We start from the raw sequence: 25,420 nt of genomic DNA on the forward strand, positions 1-25,420 counted from the left end.
TGTGTGCTGCATACAGGACCTTGGTTTATTGTCTCATCCGAAAGACAAGTCACTCAGTTTGATTTTCCAGTCAAACTTGGGAGAAAGGGCAAGAGGAGGATTTGAACCCAGATCTTCATGGACACCGTATTGGCAGATAAACATTTGAACCATTCTGCCACATTCCTCCTACACATGAATGAATCAGAACAAAATAGCTTTTTTTTTTTAGAAATATAAACAGTTGGTTCAAATTCCAAAAATAGTGGTAAACTGTTCAGGAATCCTATTCAATCATCAATGTAATAATAATAATGTCTTCAAGATTCGCTTGTGACATACACTTTAATAAAAAGAAAAAAGAAAATCAAAATTAAAAAAACAATAAAACAATAAAACAATAAATAAATAGAATAAACAAAATGAAGTAAAATCGCTGAAACATGATCTGTTTTTAATACTATAAAGCTTCAGGGGGTGAAAGAAAAAGGAGTGGTAGATCAGCAGGTCATGAACCACGCCTATTCATGTCGACAGTAAATATACTTACTCACAGCGCTAAAGCACCCCTACCGTTGGTGTGCCCCAAAAAATCAACATTAAAACTTATGTGTTTCAGAGTAACGTAATCGAGGTGATAACGCCATTTAAATATATTGTTTTGGTGTATCTCAATTATTTCAGAAATTCTTTAATTAAAGTCCGCGCTGAAGGAGATATTGCCATCGCCTCAGGCACACTGCAACATGTAGCCGTTTTCTCCAAATCTGCGGAAACTTACAGAAACTATAACCCAATCCATTCAATTTCCCTTTTATGTTCATTCTAGTTAATTCAGTATTCATTTTGAAATATTCATATGTAGTAAATATGTTGATGGTGTAGTTAGTGTCACTGTATGTGTTCTGTCCAGAATTTTTTTCTCTCTTTTTAATTGCGAACAAGAAAAACAAGGTAATGTCGTCTTCAAACCCAAACATTAATTTGTGAATTTCTGGATCTGGATCCTCAACAAAATAAACTGTTAACAATCCAGAAATACAGCTTACTCAAGAAGACTTAAAACCTATTATTGGCATGACTGTGAACATTTTTTCCTACTATTTAATCAAAATTTGGCATCAGCAAATAAAGTACTTCCAGAGAAAATGACAATGTTAAAAGTTTACCATGGACACACAGACAGACATTCAGACACAAACACACAACCGAAAACCCGGTTATTAAGTAGACTCACTAAATAAGTCACTTTGTTAGCACAAGTGAGTCAAGAATTACTTGAAAAGCTTTAGGAGTTGGGGTTGGGGTTGTGAATGGGATTTATTATGTTAGTTTTCAATCATGTCTGGTTTTTCCACTGTGCGAGAATTGTTTCATGAGGAAAGGGCCATGCATGAGGTGACAAAAAGCTTGCATCTGACAGAAAAACCCAACCAGTTCACAAGTTGAAATCTTTTTTCTTTAAATAGTTTTTCAGGTTCTGTCATGATCTGTCATCAAGCCAATTTTGTTGTTGTTGTTGTTGTTGTTGTTGTTAACAACAACTAAAAGCCAGACTTCAACTGAAAATTACATATCCAGTAATATCCATTTCAGTGAATGACTACTGCATTGTATCACTGCACTTTACTTGATTGAAATTTTTAAAACCAGTTTCTCTGACCTTTGGCAAACATCATTTGAAATGTCAATATTTTAAAAGATCCTCTCAGTCTCATGAAGGCAGGTTTGGTTTGACTCAGAGCAAAACTTTCATTTTCCTTCTTCTTCTTTTTTTCCGGAGACCAATGATCTCACCCACTGAAAACAGCTGGACTGAAAATGATATGACTGCAGAAAGTATTTTTAAAATATCTCTCTCTCTACATATCTCTCTCACACACACACACACACACACACACACCACTTTTACCATTTAAAGTGCTGAGTTTTTTGTTTATTTGTTAACGTGGACGTGTGCATGAATGCGTGTGTGTATGTGTATACATGGTGTGTGTGTGTGTGTGTGTGTGTGTGTGTGTGTGTGCGTGTGCATGCATGCATGTACAAACATCACCGCAAGGCACATCTCCCAGTTAAACCCTAGACACAACAAATGGTCAGCTTCATCAAGTACAACACTGTTGAAGTGAGCATTTTTGTCCTGTGTCCAGACAATGATCAATGTCCCCTTCCCCACTCTCCTGACCCTACACTAATGGGGACATTGTGTACGCATGAGTAGCCTTCAGCCCACTGCTGGCAAACAGGTGTGGAAAGCATAATTATGACTCCCAGTGTCCCACTGTAAAAAACAAAACAAAGAAAAAACAAAACAAAACCACAGTGATGACTATGGACTTCCTCCTTCATGCATTGAAGTGCTGCTGTTCCCACGCTGAGCCCCTTCCACTGCTGGTCTCTTACTAAGTGTGCTTTTTACATGCATGAACAGTTTGACTATCTAGACAGCTATACTCTGTTTTCAGGGGCTGGTCGATGCATGCTGAATGTGTTTGTGTAATTTAACCAACCGAATCCTTAGACACAAACTTAAGACTCAGATGCTCCCATGTAGTAGGGTGCATGAGACAGACAAAGCTGCATGCTGACATGATGTAATTGTGTGCAAATGTGTGTTTATTTTGTTCTTCAACATATCATTTCTATAACCTATACAGTATACTGAAGGATGTTAAAGCACTATGTAGCAGGTCTGGACATAACACAATCATGATAACCAGGAAGACTGAATAAAATCTCCTCTTTGACCTGTTGGGCACTGCCTTGATTCAAACTATGGACTCTTGCAGGCCACAAAACAGAATCTAATGCTCTAACCGCTTGATCAGTATCACATCCCTTGACAGATGGTCAAACCAAGCAGCCACTGATTCTAAAATGATTCAATGAAATTAAAAGACAGCCATTTTACTTTTTTACTTTTATCAGTCTGTCACCTAGTTAACTGCTAACGCTCAAATCTGGCCAGTCACTGGCTCTTAGCCAAGTCCCAAGTTTAACCAATCACAGAATCACTGAAATTTGTATCTTACAAGATATTTATTCAACTTTCCAATAAATTATCAATACTGTTCAGAGTTGACTTCTCAGAGCATTATTTCTTTTCTCAAAATGACAATTTTGTGGGTGTTAGTGAGTTGCTTTCTAACCTGCAAGTTTTAATTACTTCTCTCAGTTGTGTTGCAATGGCAAGATGTAAACATTAGAAACTGTGCACAATCAGACTGATAAACCGTGAACTCTCGTTCCTAGTTCTTGTTCACATTACGCAATGTATACATGTGCAAGCCCTCAGGTGACACATCCACAGTGTCTCTGAACAAACATGCCCTTTGAGATGTAAAAGGGAAGACTGGTTTACTGGAGGCAAGAGGGAACTTCACTCTGTGTTTGCCTTTAGCTCTTCTATGAAAGCCAGTCAACACAGGAACACCGTAAGTGTGAATGAACTTGGGTCAGCTTCTCAAACTATAGAACCGGTCAGGTTGCCTGGTTGTTCAAACTTCTAAGGGAAGAAAATGAAATCCTGGCCAACAAAGAACAAACTTTACCAATGTATGCCACATTTTTTTTTTTTTCATCTATTCACAGCACACCCCCACCCCCTCACCCTCTCTCTCTCTGTCACACACATACACATACAAAGGTGCCGAGAACACAGAGCTTTTGCTGACTTTATAACAATAATGATTTATCATGAAGTGGTCTTCTATAGCACTGTTCCCTCACAGAGAGGCTCTCAGCGATTAACAAATGTAACAAGAAAGAAACAACAATAATCAAGACGATTCAAATAACAATCACTCATTCATGGCGCTCTGCAAATTACATGTTACAAAAGAAAAGCAACAATCATCAAGAAAAAGAATCAACCATGCAGAAACGATCACCATCCTCACACCATAAACAACACATACACATGCACACACAGAACACGCACCCACCCCTCACACACACACCCACAACACAATACTGGAAAGAGTAGCACATCCGTCATATAACAACAAATTAGACCAAACTGTTACTCTAAGTCTAATGCAAGACAAAAAAGTTGTTTTCAGTTGGGAGTAAAATGAAAGAGTCTTGTGAAAGGGGAGGGGGGGGGCCTCTGGTAAGTCAGTAGGCAGAGAGTTACAAACAGTTGGGGCTGAGAAACTAAATGACCGGTGATCAAAGGTTTTCAGATTAGTTCTCGGCAACCTAAGTAACCTTTCACAGTTTCATCTGAAGAGATACATTGAAGTGACTGGGTAAACTCATTAGTTGTTAGTGAGGAAGAGAGATACTGTGGGAGTGTGCCATTAAAAAAGTGGTATGTGAGCATGGCAATTTTGAACTGGATGCGGAATTTAACTGGAAGCCAGTGCTGCTCTCAAAGCAAAGGTGGCACATGCTCACATTTAGATTTCCACGTTAAAAGTTCAGATGCACTGTTTTGAACTCTCTGCAAACGACTGATCTCATCAGCTGGAAGACTCACAAGTACCAAATTGCAGTAATCCAGACGTGAGGTAACAGTGGAGGAAACAAGACTAACTGTGGCAGTCTTTGAAAGATATGAATGAATGCTGGTAATTTTTGGAATTTTGAGAAATGCTGCATGGAAGATGGAGCTAATATGCTGCTGCACAGACAATGGACTTCACTGCATTTCTTTCAAGCTATCAGTATCAAACAGATCAACATCACAACTGAATCAATGGTTAACAATGGATCAAACCTCAAGCTGAAAGAACCCAGGGTTTGAATTCTGACAGTGCCAGGTAGTTGAAGAATAGAATTTTTTTCAATCTCACATGTCAACCAATATTAAAATTTATAACGCAGGTCCATGATTAATTCAAAAGACTAAAACTTGCATCATTTTAAAAAAAGGTCCCATAATTGTCAGTTTGGTGGATAGTACTAGTAGTAGTACTAAAAAAAAAAACCCACAACAAATACAGCATGCAACTCTACCAGCCTACCCACCCACCTTCTCCTTCACACACACAGTCTACAATTCATCAAAACAAAAAAAACAACAAAACAAAACAAAAAAAAGTTGGGGGGGGGGGGGGGGGGGGAGATCCGCTTCATTTTTCAAAGGGTTATTTTAAAACAAACAAAAAAACAACAACAGAAAACAGACTACAAATGAACAATATTCTATAATCTTAATAAAAGACTTTATTTTTGACAAGAGGAAGGCACAGAATGGTTAAGACGCAATACAGTGTCCTGTGAGGGTCTGGGTTCAAAATCCTGCTCTCACCCTTTCTCCCACATTTGACTGGAAAATCAAACCAAGCGTCTGGTCATTCGGATGAGACGATAAAGTGAGGTCCTGTGTGCTGTTCTGTGGCAAAATTCTGTAAAAAGAAATCCACTCTGATAGGTACATAAATAGAAGCAGGCACCCAAGGTCTAACAAACCCATTAGGTTAAATGCTGCTGCCAGGCATCTGCCTAGCGGATGCAGTGTAGCTTATATGGATTTGTCTGAATGCAGTGAAGTGTCTCCCAAGCCTTCCGTCCTACCCAGCCATCCACCCTGAACTGAAGCTACCCAGCAGTGCTGACCTTATCCTTGACTCTTCCTTTCCACATAATGACCCACCTTACCCTGTAATCCAAACCCCAGTACAACTATCTTCAACAAGCCGTCTGTGGCGTTGAGAGTAAACTGACAGTGTGTAATTAGAGCTCTCCGGTCCACAGGATGACAAAGCTCATCCAGGACTGGAGACATAAATTTTAGAAAGCATGCCACTTTGCCAGCCAAATACCTGTAGTGAGGACTGGGTCCTAATGGCAGGAGATGGACTGAGAGGTTTTATACACTGCATTCTAAGCATTTCTTCGACTCAGTTTGTAGACATGTTGACTTCCTTTGTTTTGTTTTTTTCTGTCTTCTTCTTTTTTTAAATAATTTTTTTTAATGGTTTTTGCTTCTTTTTCTTTGTATCTTTTATTTTCTGTTTTCTATTATAGCTCAAGTGTTTCCACACTATAGGAATTTGACAGACAAGTGTCATCTAAACATGTTTACATTATGTTTAATTCACATCTTCACTTCAGTTTGAATGTTTTGTTTGTGGCAATCTTATAAACAAACTTGTAATTGTATTTTCTATTTATATTCATATAAACAATCAAACAAAGCCGGATATATATGTCATTCATTGTAGTCAAACCCAAGCAGGTAGCAGGACACCTCCTAAGGATTTATATTTTCAATGTCATTCTGATAAGAGTGATAAAAGGAGAGAACGCTGCTTTCTCTGATGTTATATATTTTTATCTCCCAGCAAGATCACTTTGTTCAAAATACCTGCAGTCTTGTCATGCATGCAACTAAGTGATGCATGAAATTCATTTCTGTACAACTTTTGCGCAAGTCCATGTCACCACACAATTCAGCTGAAAGTGCAGTTCATGTACAATCCCCTTTTGGTATGTTCACAGCAGCACACATCACCTAGTTCACTCTCACAGTCTCAGAAATATTTGTGAAGACACCAGCTTTCTGTCTTAAGCTGAAAACAATGTCAAGATCACAACTAATGGTCATAAAACATGCATATATATGTTGTTCTGATAAGAACGATAAAAGGAGAGAACAGTGCTTTCTCTGTTATATATATCTTTATCTGCCAGCCAATCACTTGGTTCAAAATACCTGCAGTCACATCATTATTACAAATAAATTTTAGTAAAAACTAAAAAAAGTATTTTTATATTTCAGGGATTCATTTCTGTTTAAAAACCACAGGCCTAATTTGTATGATCGGTGCACACACACTCACACACACACATTTTACAATAAACTTTTCTCAGAATTAAATTGTGGAGTAACAACTGAGTGATTATTTCCCAACAATCCTTCTTGAATCTTCAGTGTAAGCATGACTGATTCTGAAAATCAGTTTAGAGGAAGCTGAAATCAATGTTTTATCTTTCTCAGCATTATACCAGTTATTACTGCTATTACCAGTATATACCTTTTCCACTTTAACTGATTCCAAGTGAGTGTGTGTGTACATAAACTCTGTGTGTGCGTGTGTGTGACATATGTGTGTGTGTGTGTGTGTGTGTGTGTGTGTGTGTGTGTGTGTGTGTGTTGGTGTAATTCCATAACCAAAGGAACTCAAACTTTTTTTTTACTGTAAACAGCACGAGCTCCCTGCCTGTAAGGTCTGAGCATCAACCTGCATTATTACAATCGTTATTATCATTAATGTCCATGTGCCATCTGGTGAACTGCTGTCACCATACCACTTCAACAACAATCACCAACGAATGAGAGAACCAGATAACTGACAAGATATCATACACAGGTACGATACTTGATTCATTTAACATTGGATTTGTAAAGTGTTTGGAGACTGTATTGATACATAAAATGAAATTTCATCATTATCGTGAATAACATTCTGATGATGAGGTGCACAAAAATAACAGGCCTGAGGGAGACATGCACTGACAAATTATACACTAATTCAGTCAAAGACTGTAAGGAAGAAATTAAGTGAGAAACTGAGTGTATAGTGTGTGTGTGTGTGTGTGTGTGTGTGTGTGTGTGTGTGTGTGTGTGTGTGTGTGTGTGTAATTTTATTTAAAATAATTAATATAGATAACATATAATAGTAGTAATCTTCTTCTCTTTTTTCTTCTTCTTTTTTTTTTGTCTTTCCACCCCAAATCAAATGACACTTTTCTTTTTTCTTCTTCTTTTTTTGTCTTTCCACCCTAAATCAAATGACACAAGACAAAAAAAAAAAAGTGAAGGGGTAGAGGGGTTGAGCATGAGCAGGGTGATGGTATCAAGAGGAGAGATGAAGATGTGATGTGTGTGTGTGTGTGTGTGTGTGTGTGTGTGTGTGTGTGTATGGGTGCAAGAACACACACTCATGAATGTGAGAGTGTGTGTGTGTGAGTGTGTGTGTGTGTGAATGTGTGTGTTTGTGTCTATGTGTGCAAGAATGCGCGCGTGTGTGTGTGTGTGTGTGTGTGTGTGTGTGCAACTGAGTTAATGTGTGTGCATAGGTGTGAGATAAACACAGAGAGAATGAAACCTGAAAGAGAAACTGGGAGTGGGACCCAATCTGTTTCATAACAGAGACAGCATGCAAGAACAAGAACAAAAATTACATACAATAATACACAATATGTATGTAAGGTGGTGGTGTTTAAAAGAATAGCAGCAACAGTATCATCATAATCACTTGCGGCGAAACCAAACGTGTGAGAGAGAAAGAAATAGAGTCTGACAGAGACAGCGAAAGGGGTAGCGGGGTTAACTTGAAACTTGTAACTCAAGAGTGTGTACTCACTAAACCATGACTGCTCCGTTATCTTGTTGGGCTGCACCACTCCAAGAAAAGATGTGACCATGTCGAAAAAAGGCCGCATTCCCTTTTCCATAGTCCCTGCCTCGTCGTCATTGTCCGTCTGGCCACCCGTGGATACTGCAGATGACGAATTACTACCAGCAGCCAAGACGCCGTCGAGTCGCAACAGAAGCAACAGAAACACAGCACAAATCCACACAGAGAGATACCCGTTGATCCGCGTTGGTTTTAACGTTCTTGCCATAGTTTTGCTTTTGTGAGCTTGAATTTGTGGCGCGATCCGCACGGATCGTCCAAAAGTTTGATCTCTTGTCTTCTTTTGATCGTTCTGGTATGGCAGGAAAATAATTATGGTGGTAAACCCGCCCACCTTTCGAAAGCGTGTTTCGTTGGTCTTTTCTCTCTGAAGATGTCACTTTCCGGGTCAGGATGACAGTCCTGCTTTGACGTCTGCGCATGTGACGCAGTGAGGCTAAAAATAGTGACAGGTAGGAGGCGTGTGGTTCTGTGGAACAGACACCCCCACCTGTCCGGCTGTGTCCAGGAAGTCGGGATCGATCGGGATTTTTCTCCGGGAACTGGGTGAAGCAAATTAGGATTCTGAATCAACCATGCACAAGTTCTACCCCCATCTCTCTGTCTCTCTCTGTCTCTGTCTCTGTCTCCCTGTCTCTCTCTCTCTCTCTCTCTCTCTCTCTCACCGATCCCCCACCCCCCATTCCCCCCCTCCTCCTAACCACCCATACACCCCAATCCCCCCCCCCCCGGCCACCCCGCACCCCCCCCCTCCCCCCCCGCTCACAGCTGATGCAGAGGCTTGGCATCATGTCAGTGCACGCTGAACGTACACTGGCTGGCCACTGGGTCGCAAAAAATTATTTATTTATTTATTTATTTAGATCCAATCCTCACAACAGCGCAATCCTCAACAACCTCCCCAAACTACAACAGAACCATCAGCATAATGATCTTGGTTGTATAAAGGAAGAAGATGTCCGTACGTTATTCTCAAAATCTACTTTGCTCAAATACCCGGCCGATACCGCCCGGAGCACGGCACATTTAAGGCTGGTTTGATTTACTGTGTACATTCATACCATCTTCATGCTCCCATTGAACAGCAGCAAAACTAACGGAACAGTTTATAAACACACACACACACACACACACACACACACACACACACACACACACACACACACACACACACACACACACACACACACACACACACACACTGACAAACACCGTCAGTGTATATGTATATGTATACATGTGTTTGTGTGTGTATGTGTCAGTGCCGTGTGTGTGTGTGTGTGTGTGTGCCGGTGTGTCAGTGTGTGTGTGTGTGTGTGTCACTGAGTGCCGGTGTGTGTGTGTGTGTCACGGTGTGTGTGTGTGTCAGTGTGTGTGTGTGTGTGTGTGTCTGTGCAGTGTGTCACTGAGTGTGTGTGTGTGTGTGTGTGTGTGTGTGTGTGTGTGTGTGTGTGTGTGTGTGTGTGTGTGTGCACAGTGTGTGTGTGTGTGTGCCACGGTGTGTGTGTGTGTGATGATCATGATTCAGTACTCAGTTGAACACCCCTAGCTCTCCCTCCGCGTCTCAGTCCGACCACGGCCCTCGTAAAACTGAAGAAGGCCACTACATACGTACTGGGACCCCCGGACGTGTATATAGAAATATATGATATATATAATGTGTGTGTGTGTGTGTGTGTGTGTGTGTGTGTGTAGTTTATTCAGTGGTAAGTGGTACTGACCCCACAACAATCACTGACCCCCACCCCGGCGGAACAATCACACACTGGCACGCCGCCCCGCACGGGTCAAACACGCCCGTCCCATTGGCTTTCCCGAGTGATTTCTCGAGAGAACATGAAGTTTTGAAAAACACGGAGTCACACCTGGATGTTGTTGACTGACCGTTCATTTGTTAACAATCAATCGTTATGAACAGGGCTTAGGTTCGTTTTACACACCCTCTGTCCGACATCAGCCGAGACTGTAGTAAAGGATTCGTATTGTAGTACGGCCGCGTCTAGTGTCTGTTTTTCAAGTCAAAAGCAACATCACGCATTCCGACATTTCTCGACCGAATAACTTCTCAGTCGACATCTTCTAGACTGTAATGGGCTTTTCTTTCTTCTTCTTCTTCTCTCTTTATTTTTCTTCAGTTTTTTTATGAAAATGGATTACGGCTCAGAGCCATTACAGAGTAGTAATTGAGGTGTCGTCAGTTTGGCTGAAGGAGTGGATTTGGTCAGTCCTGCCTGCATAGATCCCATGATGCTGAGCCCTATATATATATAGGCACAGACGATATGGAATCACTGACCCGATGGGCGTTAAAAAAAAAGAAAAAAAAAGCTATACCGGGACCTTTGACCTTAAACGTTTGGAATAACCACTCGTCAACTTACTTAAAAGCCTAAAAATAAATAAATAAATAAAAGGGACCCAAGAGATGATCGATGTGTTGGATGGTTCTGGAGTGAAACTACTGGTAGCAAATTTCAGAACTATGAGCATTGACTGATTGATTGTTCCGGTTGATTCGACCCATGCAGGAATGTGATTGATCGAGTCCGGCGTTGATTATCGTGTATTTCTCATAAAGAGTCGATCGAGTGTCGTTTGTATCATGAGAATAACTCAGCGAGCTGACCCGTTACTAGCTGCTCTTGTGAAGGTGTGTGTGTGTGTGTCAGTGTGTGTGCCGCCGGGTTTGCGTCGGAGTGTGAGAGAGGGATAGGTTGGAAAAAGTCATTAGGAAAGCGGGTGGGGTGGTGGGTATAAGACAAGACACCTTTAGTGACATGCACAATAGAAAACTGACTGACAGACTAATAACAATTTTGACCGACGAAAGACACCCACTACATGATGACATTAATAGCAGAAGGTCAGACATAAGTGGTAGGTTTAGAGCTCCACGCGCAAGAACATCTCGATACATTAATTCATTTATTCCTACAGCCATTCGCGCACACAATCAAAACATCCAATACACTAAGTGAACCCTCCCACCCCCCAAGCCCCCTCGCCACAACAACACCTGAACTTCACCAGCAGACGAGTGTATGGGAGCAGACATTATGCGTGCATGTGGGACTGAGCGGGTGAGCACGGGCAAGCAAGCATTTCTGTGTGTGTGTGATCGGGAGTGATTTTTAAATATTTTCTTATTTTACTTGGATTTCATGTATCTTAATGTTAATGTTCTAATCTTATTGGCGTGACATATGTTATGTGCATGCATACGTTGTTTGTGTGTGTGTGTGTGTGTGTGTGTGTGTGTGAGTGTGTGTGTGATGAGTGTGTGTGTGTGTGTGTGTGTGTGTGTGCATTTTACTTATATATACGATTTATTCCCTTGATGTTTTTATTTATGTATTGTTGTACAATACCTTATGGTCTTAACGTGTGTGTGTGTGCGTGCGTGTGTGTGTGTGTGTGTGTGTGTGTGTGTGTGCATGTGTGTGTGTGTGGGTGTGGGTGTGTGTGCGTGCGTGCGCGCATGTCATTTTTAGTAATCTTATACCCTTTTTTTGTTGGATGTTTTCATTTGTTAATATTGTTGTGCAATACCCTATTGTCTTAACATGAGTATGTGTGTGTGTGGGGTGGGGTGGGGTGGGGGTGGGGGGGGGGCAGTGGGTGGTTGGGGGGTTAGTATATCGTCAGCTATTGGGAATTCTTATTTGACTAGTTTTAATCTCTTCTTATGTTGCACATGATTTTATGCCAGTGTTTACAATGAGCCTGTGATTGCACAACTTAATTTCCATGTGGATTAATAAAGTGTTTTTGATTGATTGATTGATTGATAGAACTGAGAACTGAAGAGAGATAAAAGGAGAGATGTACGGACGGACATGCACATGGACAAACAAAGAGAACCCCGGAAGGAGACAACTAAAAAATGAGTGTATATGATGCATGATAAATATAGAATATTTTTGTGAAACGTCAACAACACCCCCCCCCACCCACCCCCCCCGACATGCACTGACACCCCAACACACACTGCCGTGACACACGCTGACACACACACACACACACACACACACACACACACTTTAACGGAATTGCTCAGTCAACCAGTGTGAATGATGTTAGCAGTGCACTTCGGAAAACGAGGAAGGTCTTCAATAATGCACATTCTAAACAACTCTTCTTCACAGGTAAAGGACAAGAACTCCAACGAAGCGCACAATATGCGAGAATGAACCCTGCACACCGACACAGGACGTACATACAGGTATTGATCAATTCACTGCGGCCATAGTAAGTAGTATATTGTATGACGGATTATTTGTTTCAAAATGTGCAAAATAGGGCTATATCATTTATTATTTTCAAATATATCAATTATAATTTCCATTGAAATATAGGTTGTGATTTCGGATTATTTGTTTCAAATGATGTGCAAAATATGTCAGTTATAGTTTCCATAGAAATATAGGATGTAATTTCTTCATTTGAAGAAAAAATTGTATAACAAATGTTATGTATCACTCCAGCCCATGAAATGTAAGTTTTTACGTCAAAATTATTGATTTCGCTGATTTAAAGTTAACACAACTGGTCTGTTTAAATAGCGTGTCAAAACAAACAGAATTATTTATGTGTGATTGTTGCTGTCAGTGAGGCACCCACAATACAAGTTATTCGTTACTGATGGCTTTACCCTGCTTTATGCATTGATGCGAGTCACAGCGACTTATGCTGATGCCGAAGACGCGTGCACAAGTGCGTGAATCAACAATTAAACCATAAAACTTGTTGATGTTGATTTTGTCGCCATGTCCGTGCTGAAGGCGCGGCAGTCATGGATTATCATACAAGAGAATAAATTCGAACAACACTTTTTTTTTTCTTTTTTACGTTTGTGGAGCATGTCTATTCATTTGATGAAGGAAGGCACACTCTTCATTCCCAAAATAACAATGTTTACATTAAAAACAAGAACAACATGAAGTAATCTCCAGTAGTCTTGAAGCTTTTTATGTTCGTATTTCTGGGAATAATTTGTTTGCACATGTTTGTCTTCAAAGGATTTAGTTGGTATGCTCATGTTCGTCTTCCCACTGAGGTACTATTCATACAGTGCCCGCGTTCGTCCTGGGTATAATTTGTATGCCCAGGTTCTTCCTAGGTAGGTATATATCTATAGTTTGTATGCACATGTTCGTTTTCCTATGATTTGTACGCCCATGTTTGTCCGATCTCCCCAAATATAGTTTGTAATCTCATTATCGTCTTCCTTGGTTTAATTTGTATGCTCATGTTTGTAGTACGCTCACGTTCGTTTTTCAAGGTATGATATGTATGCCCATGTTTGTCTTCCCAAGTATAATTTGTATTCCCATTATCATCTTCCTATGTATAATTTGTATGCTCATGTTCATTTTCCTGTGAAAAGTTTGTACTAGTGTTCATGCTCATTTTTCGAGGTATGATGCATATATATATATGCCCACGTTTGTCTTCCTGGGTACTGATAAATAATATGCCCACCTGAAGTTGATGTTGACGTTACACCCAACTGTAGGGTACCCGATTTTCGCCCTGAGGCTCATTTAACTGGCATCCCATCCAATCACTGGTGATTTGAAGCGCATGAGAAATACATGAAAATTTCCATAACACTTCCTTAATCAGATTACCTCGACAGCTCAACTGAATAAGAATCATCAACAGCAGGAACTGATGAACAAAAACAACAACAAACATGATAATATCAATGATATCTTTTGTGGACAATGTTATAACGTCCACATGGTATAAACACTGGCATGTCGAAGATGAACTTCTTTTTTTTTAAGGCTTACGTTGGCTTTACACACTGCTTTGTTCAAACACGCCACAGGTCGCGATGCGTGCACACAAACACACACACACTCACACAAAACGGCACGCTCGCTTGTAAATTAAACCTTGCACGCTCAACAGCCGCTCAATCTACAATATGGATTTCACGTCCAAGCGCCCGCGCACTTTCCACATACCTCCTGGCAACTACACGCACCGATGGCAGGGAGGTATACTGTACTGTGTTGTTGGTGCGTTAAAAGTGCATTACACTGTATTGTTCCGTGCTGCTGTATTGTAGGCCACTGTACTGTCCCGTTGTGTATTGTACTGTCGTATATTGTCATGTACTGTACTGTACTGTCATCTGTATTGTGCAGTACTGTCCTGTCCTGTCATTGTACTGTACTGTTCCAGTGTCCTGTCACGTACTCTGTTGTATTGTACAATCCTCTGTATTGTGCAGTACTGTCCTGTCCCGTCCTGTATCGTGCTATAGTGTCCCGTCACGTACTCTGGTGTACTGTGCTGTCCTGTATTGTGCAGTACTGTCCTGTCCTGACTGTACTGTGCTGTCATGTCCCGCTGCATCGTGCTATGCTGTCCTGTCACGTACCCTGTTGTACTGTACTGTCCTGTATTGTGTAATAATGTACTGTCCTGTACTTATTGTACTGTATCGTTCTATACTGTCCTTTCACGTACTCCGTTGCACTGCTGGTACCGTCCTGTATTGTGTAATAATGTACTGTCCTGTACTTACTGTACTATACTGTCCTGTCACGTACTGACTGTTGTACTGTACTGTATTGTGTGGTACTGTACTGTTCTGTACTTATTGTACTGTCCTGTCACGTAGTCCGTTGTAGTGTATTGTACTGTACTGTGCTCCACTGTACTGTCCTGCATTGTACTGTACAGTATTGTGTTGTACTGAACTGTATTGTGCTATACAGTGTACGGTCCTGTAGTGTATTGTGCTGTCCTGTCGTGTATTGTGCTATACTGTTCTATTGTGCTGTGTTGCATTGTACTGTCCTGTACTACATCCTGCTGTGCTGTACTGTATTCAGCTGTACTGACCTGTATTGTTCCGTTCTGTACTGTATTGTGCTGTTTTGTACGGTCCTGTATCAAGTACTGTGCTGTACTCTGTTGTGCTGTATGGTACTGTCCTGCACTGTATTTTGCTGTACTGTCGTGTACTGCAGTGTCCTGTACCATGTTGCATTGTACTGTATTGTACTGTCCTGCTGCTGTATTGTGATGTACTGTAGTCGTTATGTACTAGTATTACCGGTGCTCTATTGTACTGTTTTGTTCTGTACTGTATTATCCTCAGTGTGCTGTCCTGTGCTGTATTGTGCGTATTGTACTATCCTTTTTTGTAATGTGTTGTGCTGTGCTGTATTGTGCTGTCCTGTACTATACTGTCCTGTATTGTAGTATACGGTCTTGTACTGTACTGTATTGGGCTTACTAGTACTTCAATGGTGTACTGCACTGTATCTCTGCATTGTGCTGTACCGTTCTGTGCTGTACTGTGCTATCCTGTTCCGTACTGAACTGTACTGCCTTGACGTCTTCGTGTTCCACGAGCTTGGGGGAAAAAGCGCCCAAAACTGTATGCAACGTGGGTTTAACTTTGAACGAATCAACACCATTTGGGAAAGAGGGTAGTAAGAAGATAGAGGGGGTGGGGGTTAGATGGAGGAGTACAATGTTCGCCATAAAGTGAGTCAGTGCCATAATTATCACGAGTCTTGGGCGCGGGACAGACTTTACTGTCTGTCTGTCTTTGCTCCCCTCGCCCACTCCCCAGGCGTAGACCTATCGTAGTAATGGCCCTGACTGGAAGCCAATGGTTCAATTCCCGTACTGACCGGGACATTAAATTTACCCCCCCCCCCCCCCTCAACCTTAAGTGGTGGTGGTACGGCGCTTATCTTTAGAATGAGACGATAAACCGAGGTCTCGTGTGCAGCATGCATCTGGCACACGTAAAAGAATCCTTTGAAACACCAGTGAGAGTTGTCTGTGACTGATTTCTGCTGATGAAACACACGTCTATGTTAGTATGCAAACATCGATGAATCGTTTTTGAAATCACACAATCATCAAGTTGTTGGTGTCAGATTAAGTCTCCAAAGACATGTTTCATGAGTGAGGTTTCTCAGTCGGTGTTCCTGTTTGTCACACACACGAACTTTATTTCAAACTTAAAAGTCAGTTGAAGGTGGGTTGCGCAAAATGTTTCAGTTCTCCTTTTGTCAGGTACGTTGTTGCTCAGTGATTTATGTGCAGTAGTCCGAGTGCCGGGGTATGCGTGTGCGTGCGCGCGCGCGCTTGTCAGTGCGTGTGTGAGCGTGGACTCTGCGTGTGTGTGTGTGTGTGTGTGTGTGTGTGTGTGTGTGTGTGTGTGTGTGTGTGTGTGTGTGTGCGCGCGCGCGCGCGCGCGCGCACGGTTTGCCGATGGGGACTTGCTGAGAAGGAAGAGAAAATTTTGTTGCCGTGGTTTCTTCTTTACACGCACCAGTTGCATTCTGTTCAAGAAACTTAGGTTTATTATTTTCACCAGAAAGACTTGAACCAGTAACCGCTTAATATCCGATAGAACAATCGGTTCAAACGCCGCAGATTTAGTGATTACCAGTAAGTTGTGTCCTCTCAATGTGGTTTCGTTAAGTCTGAAAACATCGTGTTTTATGTGCAGTTTACACAATGTTGTCGTCAGTTTCAGTTTCTCAAGGAGGCGTCACTGCGTTCGGACAAATCCATACACGCTACACCACATCTGCGACTGTAGGCTGATGCCTGACAGCAGCGTAACCCAACGTGCTTGTCAGGCATTGACTGCCTTGAGTTGTACCTATCAGAGTGGATTTCTTTTTATATAATTTTGCCAGAGGACAACACTCTCGTTGCCATGGGTTCTTTTTCAGTGTGCCAAGTGCGTGATGCACACGGGACCTCGGTTTATCGTCTCATCCGAAAGACTAGACACTCAGTTTGATTTTCCAGTCAAGTCATGAAGTGGACAAGCAATTCATTGTCTGGTCCCGACTTCTTGGTGTTACGCAGAACTCTCATTTGGTCCGTTGCTTAACTGATTAATCAGCCAGGCTTTTATACAAACTAATTAATATTAATACGTGTGGATACCCACAAGAAGATGAAAGGAGCAACGCCGACTGAAGACTTGAAGAAGAATCTTGTGTAATGCAGCATGAAGAACACATTGTGTGGGGACAGTCAAGATAAAAAACAAAACAAAAACAAAACAAATCCTTCTGAAACGTATATCCCGCACATCATAACGGCAGAATAAACGAAAACAAACCAGTTCATACTGCAGAAAAGCGATTTAATCTATTCAAAATGTGTCCCTGACCTCGAAATCTAAAAATGAAAAGAAAACGATGTACAGAAACATCAGTTATAATTATGAATAATATCAATTTTTGTTCATGACAAAGACGACAGAGAAGTGATAACTTTTTTTTTTCCTGATATAATTCTGGCCGAAGGGCAACCGACGATGGCGTCAGGAGAGACGAAAATAGAAAAGACAAGTGGGATGCAGCGAAAAAAAAAAAAAAAAAAAAAAGACAACAAAAACAACCAGCAAAAATGCTGTCACATTCAGTACGCCATCGCGCACCCAGACATAATAACCACCGCCACCGGCAAAAATGTCACATTCATATACGCCATCGCGCACATAGACATAACCACCGCCACCAACCGCCCCAGTCCCCAAAATAGTGGTCTGATGTTTTCCACATCACAGGCCTGTACAGTGACTGTCCAAAGAGAATCAGTCAGTCGCACTGTTCATACCTCAGCTGATCACGAAACATCTGGGAGATACAATGCAAGACTGTGGGGAGAGACAGACAGACGGGACAGATACTGGCAGGTGGAGTAATGGAGATGCAAAGAAGATTAAGGAGAAGGAGAGACAGACGGTAAAGGAGAATGCAAAAAAATAAAAAATAAAATTAAAAAAAAAAAAAAAAAAAAAAAAGAGGAGGAGGAGGAGGAGAAAGAGGGGAAGAAGAATGACGAAGGCAACATGGGGGAAAAACTAGAAAAAGATCGATGTCCCATCTCCAAGGGCAAGAAGTACTAGAAAGCAGAATCAGAATCCACTTCCAAGCAGAAAGGCCACACGGAATTCACCTCTGAGTTGCAGCTTACACCGTGTTTGCCAAAGGTACGCCTGGATTCCCGGGAGAGGGCAGGGTGTTTCTCGAAGGCGGGGGGTATCCTGTAGAGGACGGGGGGTATCCCGGAGACGGTGGCGGGGGAAGGGGTGTTTGGGGAGGGTCTGTGGGCTGCCCCTCGACTCTTGGTGGTGGATGAGTGTAATATGCCGCCGCTGTCTGTCCAGGAGGATGAGGCAGTGGACCTGGGTAGCCTTGGGGATTCGGGGAATAGGCTTGAGGGTAAGGGGCCGGGGCTGGGTACATTGGACCGGGTGGTGGAGGAGGAGGAGGATAGTATCCAGAACCAGCATAGGGTTGCGTCATTCCGTGGCCTGGAGGACAGGATGCGGCAATCACCATTCCTTGCGTCGTACCCTGGGCACGCTTCTTTTTGTACAAGTAGAACCCGCACCCCACCATGACGGCGAAGACGATAGTGAATATTGTGACCAGCCAGGTGACAGCTATTTTTGTACTCTTCTCCTTTGCGCTGCAGCAGCCCTTTGAGTTCCCACAGCACTCTGTCTGTTCTGGGGTGCACAGCTGATTATTCACTATCGTTATCCAGGTGGACCTAATGCGTTTGCGTCCAAAACTATAACTCACCCTGTAGGCTTTATACCTTCGTCTCTGGGGGCAGTACCTTACAAGTTCTGTTGTATTCTGCAAACTCCAATCACCATTTGTTGAACTCTGTAAACTCCAACCCCCATCAGTTGTTGAATTCTGCAAACTCCAATCCACATTTGTCGAATTATGCACAGACTTAAGCAGACCCCCATCAGCGTAAGCCCAAATCAGAGTCAGTTGGAGTATGGTTGCCCTTTTCACAAACTCGCAAAGGTCTTCTGACATCTGGAAAGCCTTTTTCCTTTACAAGTCCTTCTTTAAAAAAAAAAAAAAAAAATGCCGTTGCCGTTGTTACCTCCTAGACTTAAAAAGTCTGAAGTGTATGCTGCTCCAAACCTATAGTATAGATCTATAATTATTCAAATAGAAATGGAAGCAGCTGGTGACTGCAGATTCACACAACTGAAGGAAGGGTTGACAACTGCGTTCAACGAGACGTCGTAAGATACATGTATGACGTTTCTGTTGTTTTGATGTCATAGTTAGCGCCAACAATGACACCAGGCGTAACATACGCGAATAGTCTACATAACGGGGCGCCTGAGGCCCAAATACCAGGCGAATACTGCAAAATTGAGTGAAAGCACGACCTGTTGCACACATGTACTTTAACTCTAACCGAAGATATCTAGGCACATTGACATTTCCGCGGGTTTGGCTATAAATAGCCAGGAAATTAAGTCACCGTTCACGCAATTGCTGCGTCACTGTAATTACAGACCAAAACAATGTCCTTGCTTTAGACCATCACCTTTGACGATCAAACAGTAATGATGCTGTTAGATCACTTGATTTAGATACTTGCGTAATGGAATTAGCATTAAATATGTAATACATAAAACAATATATGACCATGACCCGTAAATCGTAACTTGAAAGGTTTTGAAGACATAAAATATATAGCCAGAGAAAACCGAATGAAAAATTGAGGTGTTGCATACATGTACTGTGATGCTATTTCAACCTTTTGAGGCATATAGACCGATCAGTACTTTCTTCAACTGGCTAAATTTAGTCATGTAATTAGGTCAATGTGCACGCACTGACTTCATCACAGTGACGTACTGCTGTTCGAAACATTGACCATTCACACAAATATACTGTGCTGCATTAGATCTGTGTTATCTACATCCACAAACACTCCGATTACCTGGAAACTAATTGCAATTATGTTGTTTAACTGGACAATGTCTAGTCCTGGTGACAGTCCCTGTCAGACGTACACAAAGATGTGCACTGCAGGCTGGCCTTGTATCATTTGCACCTTCCTCTGAACACTGTAGTGTGCAGGGGCAGTATGTTTACAAGTTTCTTGAAGCAGAGCAGTCCATAAAGGTTACCATATCTTTCTATCTTCTTTTTGCTATCCAAAGTTTTCCCTGTTTTAGCGGAGAGAGGCTGACCGAGGCAGCCCGCTCAGAGAGATGCACATAACGTGAATTTTTGTCACCTCACTATTGGCAACTTCCAAGCTTCTCACACAGACCAGACACTAGAGAGAGAGAGAGAGAGAGAGAGAGAGAGAGAGACGGAAAATTCATTCAAGTGTATGCCATTGCCCATCGAGTCTTGAAGGAGAACAAACACATGATCATAATAAAAACAAAAACAACTGGAGGAACACGCAGTTTTGTCATGAACCCACAATGAAATTAGTTCAGTATTTTAAAACATCAAAGTTGATTGCAGTCTGAATGCTTCAAACAGATGGTCTGTTCATGCCTGGAAGTCATGATTACAGACAATCTAAGCGGACTTGGACATTTACAGGATTTAGGTGATATATACTTTGTTCTTAAACCATGCAGGATAGGACAGTTTAGAACAAAATATATTTCGTTTTCTTCTTCCTTACTGTAAAGTTTGCACATCTGATCAACTTCATTATACATCCATAACAGTGTCCTGCAATTTCAGAAATACCAAGTCTGAATCTTGCCTCAAAGAGAGAGAGAGAGAGAGAGAGAGAGAGAGAGAGAGAGAGAGAGAGAGAATCAGAACAGTGAATTTCTTTCTTTTTCGATGATTAAGAACTTCCATGCTTCTAACGTTACACACACACACACATACACACACATATACGCACACACGCACACACACACATACACAAATGCATTTTGAAGCCAATATAGAGGAGGTATTTTGTCGCCTTTGGCAGTTCGATCGATATTCTTGTTTAACCACGTCTGACACTTGTGCTCAGACTCTATCCAACTTTCTCCCAACTTGCTCCAAAGAGTCAACAATATTTTCAATATAAAACGATAGTGTTTGTCTTTTTGAAAAGCGTAATTATATCATCAAACAGTCTGTAAGTCACACAAGAGTGCAATGCAATTCTAACATCAGCATGATTAATTTGATTGATTCTGAAACAGTAGGTCCAGTGTGTCAGAAGATTGATTCTGAAACAGTAGGTCCAGTGTGTCAGAAGAAACTGAAAAGGCAGGCAACGTGACGCTTGGCCGGCAGAGATGAGATGCTTCCGGAAGACCCGTGGCATCATATACAGGGACCACATCACAAACGATGAAGTGCAGTGCGTAGAAGAATCAAGTAAGCTACTGGGCCACATGATAATCCAATGACCTCTCTAAAGAAAAGGAAATTGAAGTGGTATGGCCACGTCTCGCGTTCATTAGGACTGGCCAAGACCTCCCTGGAGGGAACAGTGCAGGGAAAATGAAGAGGCAGGCAGTAGAAGAGATGGCAGGACAACATCTCTGAGACAGTCAGAAGGAGAGACAACCGCAAGGGATGCCAAATGTGTGATGCCACACCACGGTCTACGAGTTTACGGGATATATAGATAGGTAGACATTAAAGTGAAATGATTAATTATGGCGAATTTTTGTGTTCCAACGATCATCGCCGGTTTTTCACGTTCCGTTCCAAATCTGGTTGTGGATTGACATTCCCCATTTGCTCTCTCCAGTGCTATATTCAGACTGACAGCAGCACGGCTGAAAAACAACAACCATGACCTTTTCCATTCGCCACGATAAAACCAAAGGGGTCAGTAAAGACAACTTGCTCAATCAGACCACATCTATACCCCGCGATTACGCTAGGTATCACTGAATCCCTGTTTGGGTCCCTCTAAAATTGAAATAAAAAGCAAAATAAACTAAAACCTGGAGAAAAACAAAAAAACGTTCCACAGAAATTATGGAAAAGCCAAATTTTCACCGTTCGCGTGTACACATATTACGATGATTGATGTTGGTATTTTTTTTTACGTTATTAGGTATACCGATAGCCTGTAAACGGTGGTCACAATCATAACTATGAATCATGCAAAATCATTAATAAAGATGCTGATTAACCCCTATGACGTTGCGTCAGCGTGAAATTCAAGAAAATTAATTCTAAAAGAATTGGTGCACTATTTTTTTTTCATTAAATAACCTATTTTCATAATTAAAAATAGAATGCAGGCGTTTGAAACAATCGATCTCCCACTGTCTCTCTCTTGTCACACACACACGCGCGCGCGCGCACGTGTGTGCAGGACATACACGATCATCACCCAGCCAACCTTCTCTCGCGAAAACCACATAACACCATTATTTTTTTCACATTACTTTAAACGCAAACACAAATCACAGGCACTTTATTGGGATCGACGTGTTGGACCCGAAATTGTAAGGAAATTACCATGGGAATGCGACTGACAAGAAAAGCGCACACTGACGTTCTTTCCTGTTTGCTACACCATTAATTACAGAGAACGCAAACATGGATGGCTTTATCGATCCGTGCAATTTCACTCTTTCGTACATTTCAGACGCTGCATGCATGGTTATGTAATTTAATCTCCCTTTCAATTCTGGACATGACAAGGCACATTTTAATGCAGTGCAAGGTGGTGTTTTATGTTGTCTGCATATTGGAAATCATCAACGTTGTGTGATTAGTTTCCTTTTGTGTTGAAGAATTTTTTGTTTCTCTGTCTCTTTCTGTCTATCTTGAAAAAAAAAAAAAAATTTCTTAACATAAATGGTCGCTTTCTAGTGTTATATTCATATCATGGTATAATTTTCACCCCCCCCCTCTCTATCTCACACACACAATTAAGCTTTGTTGACAGTCCAAACTACATAGTCACAATTATCTCTTGGAACACACACACACACACACCGTGGCACAAAATTAATAATGAACCCAAACTCGTGCACCGGATACACACGCAGCACAACACAAATGCACACAATCATTCGAACGTGTCCACTGTCATTTGTTGAATAAAAATTCTATAGCTCATTGGTAAAACTAAACCGCTAAGGTTTTAATGACTTGATGTCCTTTGTTTTCCGTGTGTAATTTTCGTTTTCCCCTTCTCGAGATTTCCTTTTTTGTCTAATATAACTAACAACAAAAGGACTTCGAAACGAAAACACACACACATCCCCCTGCTCCCTCCACACACAGACAAAGCAGCTGGTAGCAGCAGGCACAACAACGATGTGAAAAAACGTTCATCATGGCAACTATTGGCTGGCAGGGCGAATTAACAACTTCACGAGTTCCATTGCTTGGCTTCCCTTTTGGTCTCATCTGGCTGAACATTTGATTCTTCGTTCACTGGCTTTGACAATCTGTCAGTCACGATTCTCAGGGTGTCATCCTGGTCACCGTTAACTACCACACCAAAACATGCCATGAGTCACATCACGCAGGTGTGTACACACAGTCGTCACGATCAAGACGCGAATCCTTTCTCGTTTGGCGTCGGAGCACGTAAAACCGCAAGCTCCGAAAAAAAGATGTAGTAAACACCGCCCAGTTTTTGAAGACGTCCTCTGTGTGTGTGTGCGCTCGCGGATGGAGCATTTATTGCGAAATGGGTTTATTTTGCACCTTTAAAATACCCGACAACTGTCCTACCAGTTATTCGCGCCGGTGAATAGAAGCGTTATCTTCGAACTGACAGGATCACATCAATGGGTAAACCGGGTGTACTGATTGTGCATTCGTTCAGTGTTGTCAAGTTAATAACTCTGTGTGTGTGTGTGTGTGTGTGTGCGCGCGCGCGTGCAAGAGTACGTGTATTGAGAGAGAGAGAGAGAGAGAGAGAGAGAGAGCGAGCTTGACTGGTAACATTCCCACTGTTGTTTCACACTTCAGTTTGAATTCAAGTCTTGGCATTAAATGATGGGGCTTCAAAGCCAAACATTAAACTGATTTTTATAAAGGTGACTCTAATTCTTGAGCCAAATAGTTGATAACGTGATCTTGATTAGCCTGTCCTGTCATTCAGTATATGACGGTTTAGCTCTTACTGTTTAGTTTTCATGTTTGTACTGATCCAGCTTTCCTACTGTTATCTTCAGTGTCAAAATCGCACGTACCTAATACCTAATCAGTAACTGGTAGGTAATTTCATGATGGTTAGCGTACTGTCCACACTACTGACTGCATAAATTAATTTTTGTAAAAGTGAAAAACAAGGACTGATTCTGATGATGTATTAGCTTCAATCTTAAAATCTCTGTCCATCAGTATAAATATAAATCAGTCGGTCATTCTCTCTTCCCCCCTCCCTCCCATTTCTCTCTCTCTCTCAGGACACACACACACATTCACACACACATGGAGTGTTTGTTGCAAAACAAGACAAATTGTTAGACTTATTGGCTTTGGGCTATCTCAATCCTCACTCTCCTTCACACACATACATAAACCCACACATCTAGCATGTTTGAACACATGTATACATACACACACATACACGCACGCACATACAGACAACCAACATAGTCACTCATACAGTGACACAATGCATAAGCAGTTTGCAGGTTTTTAACCTACTGAAGGACTAAATTTTCCAAATGCAATGACAGCTGTTGGTCTTTCCATCCACACGCATAGTATATTTACCTAAAAGCAGTATTTTCCTTAACGATTGCACACTTACACATATGTGAAAGGAAATAATGATAACACTGGTCCCAAAGTGTAAAAAAAAACAAAACCCACACATATACGCATGAAAACATGCACACTCAAACACAGACACACACACACACTAACATTCGCACTGCACATCCCAGCTGCAACACTCCAGACTTCTTCCCACACACAAAGTCGCAACACGTACTTTTTTCTTTTCATAGATCTGAAATGTGGATCGAACTGAGCCTTAAATAGTACAAGCCCGAAACAGATCCATTTTAATTTCATACATGGAAAGTCGAACAGAACCATCTTAGTTTTACACATGGAAGTGTTCTCGCACCTCTGACTTCAAAGTGCAATGTTTTAGCACTGTACAGATCTCGATCAAGTCAAATCATAATTTTCCATCACACAACTTTACTGAGGACGAAATTGGAAAGGGTTATAAAATCAATATTTTGCTGTCAGAAGTGCCACATTGGGTATTCAACAGTCAGTGACTGAATCACGATGGAATCCAAAGCATGAGAAAACTCCAGTGTGTGATCCCCAAATCTT

General features: G+C 41.5%; 1 protein-coding gene across 1 annotated transcript in view; it reads right to left on the minus strand.

Moving 5' to 3' along the window:
* Positions 1–25,420, minus strand: part of LOC143291858 (prominin-1-A-like) — a 102,266-nt gene that overhangs the window by 66,208 nt on the left and 10,638 nt on the right. Inside the window, exon 3 of the mRNA XM_076601975.1 lies at positions 18,309–18,864. Within this exon, the coding sequence (XP_076458090.1) occupies positions 18,309–18,864 (556 nt within the window). The remainder of the gene's footprint in view (positions 1–18,308; positions 18,865–25,420) is intronic.

This window comes from Babylonia areolata, chromosome 18, assembly GCF_041734735.1.
Source record: "Babylonia areolata isolate BAREFJ2019XMU chromosome 18, ASM4173473v1, whole genome shotgun sequence".
In the NCBI taxonomy this organism is placed as follows: domain Eukaryota; kingdom Metazoa; phylum Mollusca; class Gastropoda; order Neogastropoda; family Buccinidae; genus Babylonia; species Babylonia areolata.